Genomic DNA, 9440 nt, shown 5'->3' with positions numbered 1-9440 from the left:
CCAGTTTCATGCAAACCCTAATTTAGGGTCTTGGACCATATTTAAGCTCCTTATCTCATTACCTAACCCTAATATCTTTTGTCCCCATCCCTTTTAAACCATAGATTCGAAACCCTTGAGTGGTGAGTTTTGAGCTTGAAGAGTGTTTGTTGGTGGTTTGTGAAGGCGAAGAAGAAGATGAACACTTAAGGGGAATTGCTGAGCTTGTGGATCCAGGATCATTTCCATATTTGCAAGCTTTTTGAGGTAAAAAGCTTACATATTTATACTCTTATATGTTAGATCTAGTTCTTGAAGCATTTTGTGCACTTTTTAAGCCCTTTGTGATAAAGGTGAGCTTTTGATCTACTCCAGAAGTAATGGATGCTAGATCTAAGCTCCAATAAGGTCCCTTGTTCATAAAAATGGAAACTTTATGGAAGATATTGGTCCATGCAAGTGTTAAGACCCTTATTAAGCTCATTTTTAAGTGTTGAGTCCCATTAAGGCTTGTATGAGAGCAAAGTTGGGAACTTTATTGGTTAAGACCTTGCCTAGGGATCAGATCTATGTTTTGGACATCTTGGCTTAACCCATTAAGAGCTTAATGTGGTTTTTGGACTTCTGATGAGTATGTTGGGCATACATGGGAGTACACTCAGCGTAATGCTAGATTTATGCATCATTCGTTTGTACATCATGCTTCAAGGATGAGTATGCGGGGAATACATCTCGAGTATGCAGGGTGTACTCTCCAGTTCAGCTATTTTGGGCCTTGTTGGGCCATTGGGCTTCTGATTTTGGGTCATGGTTAGGTCGTGGGCTTTCTTGGTTTTGGTCCCATTAGAGTTTTAGGCCCAATTATAAAGTTGAGCCATATTGGGGTTTGGGTTGACATTTTGGGCTTTTTGTGCAATTGGGTTGGGACTTGGTTTTGTGCCAAGTAAGAAAAGGGTAAAATGGTATTTTACCCTTTAGGAAATTGGTTTATGGAGTGGGTCTCAAATTTTGGGTTTCGGGATAATTATTGATTAAGTTTTGTATTTATTGTTAGTTGGCGCGAGGTTATCTGGTTCAGCGACCCGAGCAGTCATTTGATTATCAACGAACTGAGGTGAGTCTCCTCACTGAGTTTAGCGAGTCGAAGGCACCAATGTCGGCCCATGGTTTATATGTTAGGATGCTATATGTCTGCGTGACTCTTGCATGTGTTATGTGATGGTATGCTTACTGGGCAAGGCCCAATGCCAGGCGGGGCCTGATGTGTATATTGCCGGGCAATTCCCGATGCTGGGAGGGGCCCGATGACTGTATGGTATGCTATTGTCTTTGTGATTATCACATGTGTTCGTATGATTACATGTTTGTAGGATTATATGTGTACCGGGCGGGGTCTGATGCCAGACGGGGCCTGATGACTGACATATCTGTATACCGAGCAGGACCCGATGCCGGGCGAGGCCCGATGAAGGGTGGGGGCCCAGTATGTGATTATTATGTATGGTATGTGGTATTTTGGGGAACTTAGGGTTCTCTAGATGAGATGGGCCATTAGTGGGCCTAGTTTGGACTTGGGCCATTATTGGGCCTCATGATTATGAGCTTAACCTTAGAAAGTAACTAGGGTTGGTATTGATTGTGTTCAGCGTGAGGAGCCGTTGTGCAGCAGACTTGGGTGTGATACTTACTATCTTCTGATCGAGGTGAGTTTTCCTCACTGTATTTGTGGGTCGAAGGCACCAATATTGACCCAGTAGATTATGTATCCTGGTTAGAATGTTGTTATGTTGTAGTGATCTGTTAAAATATACATGATTATCTGTTTGCTGTTATATGTTATCTGTTATGTATATGTCAACATAGTATGGTTGGGCTGAGGTAGTACTGCTTCGTGTGGTAGCCAACAAACCCGGGAGCAAGTCAGACATAAGCTGTGGGCCTGGAGTGCAAGCCAGACTTATGTTGTGGGCTCATGAACATGCCATATATGAGCTGTGGGCCTAAAATGCAAGCCATACTCATATTGTGGGCTCAGGGGTAATCCAATATGTTTGTTGTGGACCCAGTATATGATGTTATATGTTATATGTGTTGATACTTTGGGGTAACTCACTAAGCTTTGGCTTACAGTTTCAGTTAATTGTTTCAGGTACTTCAGATGACCCTGTCAAGGCGAAGGTGTGATCGTGCACATCCTTCAGTTTTATGTTATTTGGATTTTAGGATACTCTGATTACTGAAATACACTTTTGAAACAATGGTTTTGTAAATATTTATGGTTTTGGGTTATTTTTGAAAAGTTTAAATTTGTTGTGATTTTTGGGATGTTACATTACCGGTATCCCATGCAAGTATGGAGTAACTGTAATATTTGACATGTTGGATAATGGATTAGAGGTTGGAGTACTTGAAACCTAGGTACATCCTTGTTATTGGTTAACTACAAGGCAAAAAATGTATAGCTACAAGATTGAACAAATAAATGGGAGAAGCATGTGGCCCACATCTAACTGCCCTACCACTACAAGTACACCAAACCATCATAGATATGCATAATTCTTTTCAAAATTCTTGCAAATTACTTATGTACATTTCAATCTTGCTTATAAGTGTGTTGGTTATGGCTGGTGGGTATAAGAAGAAAAGGACAAGAGCATCGGATGAAGGGAGTATCCAAACTCAAAAGTTGTCAAGAAAGTTTGTGACAGTGACTTGTAGCAAGTGCAAAAACAAGGGGTATAAATCTAGGAGTTTCAAAGGCCAAGGTGGACCAGCTGAGAGTAAAAGGAAATGCGGAAATGCAAAGAAGAAGGACAATGGGAAAGACGAGGGGAATGGAGCAATGGCCTAACTGTTTTCATATGAACTTTTGTTTATGTTTAAGGATGCAAGAAAATGTTTCTTTTTGTTGGTTTGCTTTATGTTGTGAAAGAACTTATATGAAATCTAGGAGTTGCAAGGGTCAAGGTGGATCGACTAAGAATAAAAGGAAAGGGGAAATGCCAAGAAGAAGGACAATGGGAAAGACAAGGAGGAGGGACCAATGACCTAAGTGTTGTTATATGAACTTTTGTTTATGTTTAAGGATGTAATACAATGTTTCTTTTTGTTGGTTTGCTTTATGTTGTTATGACTTGTGTTGTGAAAACACATACATGAAATCTTTTGTAGTGCTTTTTAACAATCAACACCATGGTTGTGTTTAAAACAATTATGTGTAACTTTTGTATGTGGTTTCATACCACAATAATTTATGTGCCTATTGTGCTAACGAAGTTTCCCATTCATTTTAGTGTAATGATCATTAAACGGTAAATATTAGATCTTTTTGCTTACTAAACTACTAGTAAATGAACCATTATGTTCTTGAAAAGAAAATACAATTGCATCAATGCATAAACAACAAACACATTTCAATTACAACAAAACCAAATAACCATATTTCCATTGCATCAACCACATGTTCCATTACACCAAAGACACATTCATTACAATAAAATGAAACAGAAAATGATTACAACCCCAAACTAGCATCATAACACCACCTGCTGCATAGTTCACATCTTCAACCAAATTAAAAGGAAAATTAAAACCCAAGTAAATATGCATAAAAAAATTGAACATTCTAGCATGTTGAAGAGCTTCTTCAAGTCTGTTTTTTCCCTCAACAAATCGGGAATGATTTGAATGGATCTAGGACACCTTGGTGAATCGACCCATCCAATGAATGGACACTTTTATCCATACTTGGAGCATGCCCAAACCCTTCGACTTGGGTTGTTTTCGTTCCACGATGTCATGATTACAACTCCTCGACCACATAAGCAACAATCATCTTCGACTGTGTGTGTGACGGGCTGTAGGAGAAAGAGAGAGGTGATAGAGCGGGATCGATAGGGCTAAACCCTTAAATAAGGGCAATAGAACAAGCAACATCAAAGGACCCTTTTACCCTCACATGTTATGCAAGGCATTAAACGGTAAGTGAATTACGCCGTCTGACGAATGACCAAGTCTGTAATATCAAAATAACACAAGGACTAAGTTTGTCCTTTTTATGGAAGTTGGATTTTATGTTTCTATTACACCATACCACAGGACCATTTTTTGTAATTGTCTAAAAATATGTCAATGTCTAATTATTAAAACTTATACATATTAAATTGTAGAAAAATGTCACATGATGAAAACATGTTATTATAATTATAATGTAAACTGGTAAAGTTTCAAAAAGTTGTTAATGTTAGAACGAAAGAATCATTTCTAAAAAATTACGAAGAAATGAAAAAAAAAAAAAAGTTCAACAAAATATTGTCTTCGACATTTTTCTTTCTTTCTGATTTCAATAACTTTTTCTAACAAAAAATACATTTTTTAACGATAAAAATTTGAAAAAGAAAATACAATAAAATTGCTATCGTGGTCATATTAGAAATTTTTGTTAAAGTTTGATAGTTTTAATGGAAAAAATTATTACCATATTATAATAACGTGCTGAACCAACAATATATAATTACGATGTTCGATGTGGAACTTTTTTCTAAATATTGTTCCTTTAATAAAAAAAAAAATCAAATGGTTAAACCGAAAATAAACAAAATACAATGGCTTTTTTAGTTAACCATTTAAAAGAATAATAAACCACATACTGTAACCAATTTATAGGTTGAATCCATCTCAAGCCTCATAAAATAGAAGTTGTATATTTATACACAATTTTAAAAAAATAATAAAAAATAAATAAAACGTGGTTCATAAACGTTTTATAAACTCTATTCTAAATGTTTTGTTAAAAAAACAATCTCAATTACATTTACATACATATACTGTACTTGAAGATTTTGGCATTTTCTTTTTTGATTGGTAGATTTTATGTCTTGGGAATACAAAAAATCATTTGTTCAAGAATTGTATACTAAATAACACCAAACTATGCACACTACAAAAATGACTGATATATTTTCACATGCAATATATAATTTTATGGTAATTATATAACATCTTCAAGTGTATTTCTACAAAATTTGAGCTAGTTTCTCAAAAAGAATTAAAAAACAGATATTTTTGTTTCATATAACAATGAAACAAAAAAAAATATTATTCCATCGCTTTTTTTATTTATATGATTATAAAACCAAAAATATATCAGTTATATGCAAAAAAATGACAGCTGTGGGATTTGAACCCACGCCCTTTCGGACCAGAGCCTAAATCTGGCGCCTTAGACCACTCGGCCAAACTGTCACTCGTGCTAATTATATTCTTAGATCCATTATAAACACAACTATTAATTGTAACGTATAATTTCAAAATTTTCACCATCGAAGGAACATTATAAGTATTTATGAATTTTGAATCATGTTAAACAATTTTATTGCTTTGATATATTTATGTCATTTGAGCTTAAGAATTATGTAATTTTTTTGGTTAGAGAAAACTATAATATGTATAATGGTTTTCTTAATGATTTATTTTTAAAGACGTAGGTGTAAATTTATGTCATTTTACCAAGGTGTTAAGTAAATCAATTAATATGTTTGAAATATGATAAGTATTCGATCCAAATATCCAATCAGGAAAGCTAAAAGAAACCATATTGACTTTAGGAGTTTGATCTTCGAATACCGGTTGATGAAATGTTAATCAGCACTAAACGAGATATACATTTGGCTCTTAGGCAATAACAAAAAAATGAACACAAAAGGTGTTGGTAAATCGAACCTAGCAGGACAATTTTTATAGAAAACCAAAATAATTATCATGCTAAGAGCCAAATGATATTACAAAATGACCATTTTTATAGAAAACCAAAATAATTATCATGCTAAAAAATGGTCATTTTCGAACTCCATTATCATTTTCTAATCATATCATGAAAATCATATTATATTATGGCGGATAAAGATAAATGAGACTTGGCATTGGTAGTTTATTTGCTTCCAACTGTGCACTTTTACCCAAATGAATGTCAATTCATTATGAATCCGAATGGTTTTTGAGTCAAATTTATTAAAGCTATACATAATACACGGTGAAGAAGATGGGCATTGGGAGTTTAGGATAGTGTTATTAGAGAAATCATTAATTTGCAAGATAGAGATGTCAATGTAGCTTCTTTCGTGTGAACGGTGGTTGGTAATTGATCTAATACTCAGTTTTGGAAAAATAAGTGGAGGGGTGACAAACCTTCTTGTGAATTATTTCCTAGACTTGGAGGTTGAGACAATTCAACATTTATTTATTGATTGTCATATGATTAAGACAGTGTGGGATAATTTCCATTACCCGGATTCAATATTCTTCCATCGGTGAGATATTAATTTTTTTTTTTTTGGAGATTTTGAGATGACACTCTCTTCGATTCTATTAAACATAAGAAGGATGTTATTTTTTCAACATCATTTATCCGCACAACATTTAATGGTAAAAGAAGAAAGTGGGCCATAGACAAAATAATGTTACTACTCTCAAACCACAATATTCAAATTGAATAAAGGAGGGAAGGCATTGTATGTCTCCTTGCACATAATAATAAAAATAATACTAAGATAGCTTGCACTCATATATACCGAACAATTTGACCATCTTAAAATAAAGACAATTAAATAATACCTTGCAAATTCTCATCATCACCCATGATTGATGCTAATACTCATAGGAACATCTTAATTATCATCTTGTTGAAGTAGATTTATGGCGCCTCGGGTAGCATGTCAAGAAAGTCCGATCATCACCAGGTTCATATGTTGCAAGGAAGTCAGGATCTTGCTCAACTGATGCTGCATATCCTTCCAACACTTTGACTATTTCATCAAAACCAGGCCTCTTATCTGGTTTACTAGACCAACAACGCCTGATGAGTCCACAAAATGCCTTTGGACATGAAGCAGGCAATGGGGGTCTAGCATTCTGCAGAAAAAGAAGAAAATAAATGTTTGCTAAACAAACCAAACATTTCACAAAATAGGCCTTGATACATACATACATACATGAATATGCTATATATGATGAATAAAGATACCTTTTGGCATACTGCAAATGCAGCCTGTTCAGGAGTCATGTTGTCAAATGGTGTCAAGGCAGTTAAAAGCTCCCACATGACAATGGCAAAACTATAAACATCGATTTTCTTTGTGTGTTTCTTTTCTTTAATCATTTCAGGAGCCATCCATCGATAAGTGCCTGTAAATCCCTTTACACTTCCACACTGAGATTCTAAACAGGAAATACCAAAATCTGCTACTTTTACACACATATCTTCACCAAGAAGTAGATTTTCAGATTTAAGATCTCTGTGAATTATACCCTGTGAATGAAGATATTGCATTCCCCTTGCAATGTCAATCGCCAACTTCAAAACTAAGTTGGGATGCAGTGAATATGGCTCCTGTTGATGAAGATATGCCCTCAGAGAACCACCACAAAGATACTCATTGATTATACAGAACACTGGTGGTTTCTTACAGGCTGCAAAAAACTGCATCACAACAGGAAATTAAATGCTGCTTATCAATTATCAACATAAATGTAATGTTATTATGTTGCTAATTTAGAATACTACAAAATATAAAGGGTTCGTAACTAGAATCAGAATCGAACACTTGTGTTATATATCATCACCCAATGAATTACCTTTGATGTGACGTGTCAACAGACTGAAGGCACACGTTTTGACCTTTGTATTCTCTTATAATGGGGCCCAACTTATGAGAATAAACAGCTGGCACTGTCTAAATTCTATAAGTCTTAATCTTGGATTTAACAAATGGCAAATGCCAACCACTTGAAAATATTATCATTTTAATTTGTTTTATAGAAAAACATGCATTCGTTTTCTTGAAAAGAATAATAATGATTTTGAAAGAATGGTTGGCGATTTCTCTACTAACATATCACCCCAAATTCATAGCCACATGACCACATCAAGTTTACATTCTACTTAACTAATACTTACTTCCATATATTCTCATTCCTGGTAATTACAATTCAAAAATGGTGCGTTTGGTTTTGGTAGCCATAAACCTAATCAGAAAACAAGTGAATCTGTTGGTTATTGATCTTGTTTTAACTGTTTGCAGCAATAAGCTTGCACTAACAATCATAACAGATAATGATTCAAAACCCTTCAAGTTCTTAATCTTAAATATGTTCTTGTGTCCTCAATCCTCATATGATAAAGTCAGAAATAATCAAAAGAACAAGAAACGCAGAGATTTACATAATTACACTACAATGAGAGTATGTACTTACAGTGATGATGTTGGGATGTTTGAGACGAAAAAGCATGTCGACCTCAGAAGTGAATTGTCTTTCTAACATGGAAGCCAAATCGCGATCTTCTTCAGGTTGACTGATAAGCTTAACAGCAACATCATTTTGCTTATAAACTCCTCTGTAAATCCTACTGTGCTTTCCCATGGCGAATTTATTCCCAATAAACAACTGTGACATATCAGCACTCCATTCCAGTTCTTCCTCTTCTTCCCCTTTCGCTTTAATCTCACCTCCAGTCGACACTAGATACTTCGACCATGACACGGCTCTCTTGTATTCCCCAAGGGACAACCTCCTTTCCAACTTCCCATTGTTAGAAATTTGCTTAAACCAGTTAAATCTCTTCATAGCTTAGGTTCATTAAAAACAGATATCAAGCACGTCGTAGTTAAAAGTAACAAATTTTGCAAATTACAACAAATATTACAAGCCACATTTGTAATTTTCTGTTCATCCTCATTACTGGCCAACCGAATTGGCTACCATTCAGGTGGCTGAAAAGTGTTAAATGTGAAGAAAAAAAATCCAACAAAAGCAAAAGACGAAAACAACTGTTGATTTAGATAGCTAAAAAGCTAGGTATGCATCGGTGTGCGTACGAGCTTCGAGATATGAAAAAACTCTCTTTTTCAAGTTGTCTGAAGCTGGATCTTCAGTAACGACAGAATCTACGTAAACGATGAAACGAAGACGAATTACAACGGAAAACATGAATTTATAAACTTTCGGATGGTAAGTAAACAGATTAAGGTCTTGGTAGTGAGTGAAGAGCAGAAAATAAGAGACATAGATAGGGAGAGAGAAGGTGGCGGAGGTGACGGCGGCCACCGGAGAGAAAGAAATCCGGTTGAAGTGTGTCTTTCACTTGGTGGTTTTAACAATCATAACGTGGGAAGATCAACCTCAAAGGAGACAAGAGGGGTATTGCCCATTGATTGTGACGTCTAACTTTTTCTTGAATTTCCTATTTTACCCCTCTTTATTTCAAGATTCCAGATCACCGGTTTCGGTTTTCGTTATGCAATGACCATACTGCCCCTTCTAAGTTCAACTACTCTTTCCATCCAGACTACAATTTTTTTGACACGTATATTATTCTAGGAAAAATGACTTTTAGAAGTGTAATTAAGTTTATATCATTTAAGTTTAATGAAAAATTGTAAATTACGTGGCTTTCATCGTAGGCA

At 35.2% G+C, this 9440-nt stretch overlaps 1 protein-coding gene and 1 non-coding gene across 2 annotated transcripts; both read right to left on the bottom strand.

Moving 5' to 3' along the window:
* Window positions 1–5143: 5143 nt before the first annotated feature.
* Window positions 5144–5223, bottom strand: TRNAL-UAG (transfer RNA leucine (anticodon UAG)). The gene has a single exon. It is a non-coding gene; the product is annotated as a tRNA-Leu (tRNA).
* A 1214-nt stretch (window positions 5224–6437) lies between these two features.
* Window positions 6438–9140, bottom strand: LOC145124339 (serine/threonine/tyrosine-protein kinase HT1-like). The gene is made up of 3 exons (XM_079059677.1): window positions 8230–9140; window positions 7001–7456; window positions 6438–6888 (listed from the first exon to the last, which is right to left on the bottom strand). The coding sequence occupies exons 1-3, from the start codon at window positions 8599–8601 to the stop codon at window positions 6652–6654; spliced, it is 1065 nt and encodes a 354-aa protein (XP_078915803.1). The 5' UTR covers window positions 8602–9140; the 3' UTR covers window positions 6438–6651.
* Between the last annotated feature and the right edge of the window lie 300 nt (window positions 9141–9440).

Source organism: Lactuca virosa, chromosome 1, assembly GCF_052849685.1.
Source record: "Lactuca virosa cultivar CGN04683 chromosome 1, Lactuca_virosa_CGN04683_v6, whole genome shotgun sequence".
Taxonomy (NCBI): domain Eukaryota; kingdom Viridiplantae; phylum Streptophyta; class Magnoliopsida; order Asterales; family Asteraceae; genus Lactuca; species Lactuca virosa.
The sequence above is the reverse complement of the archived record's forward strand: the minus strand, read 5'-3'. Positions and strand labels throughout refer to the sequence as shown.

What these genes read in the sequence shown, in the direction of transcription:
- LOC145124339 (XM_079059677.1), bottom strand. Translation starts at nt 8,601, where the DNA reads ATGAAGAGATTTAACTGGTTTAAGCAAATTTCTAACAATGGGAAGTTG. An exon ending in AACATCCCAACATCATCACT is followed by an intron (nt 7,457 to 8,229) that starts GTAAGTACATAC and finishes GTTGTGATGCAG; the next exon opens with TTTTTTGCAGCCTGTAAGAA. An exon ending in CATTTGCAGTATGCCAAAAG is followed by an intron (nt 6,889 to 7,000) that starts GTATCTTTATTC and finishes CTTTTTCTGCAG; the next exon opens with AATGCTAGACCCCCATTGCC.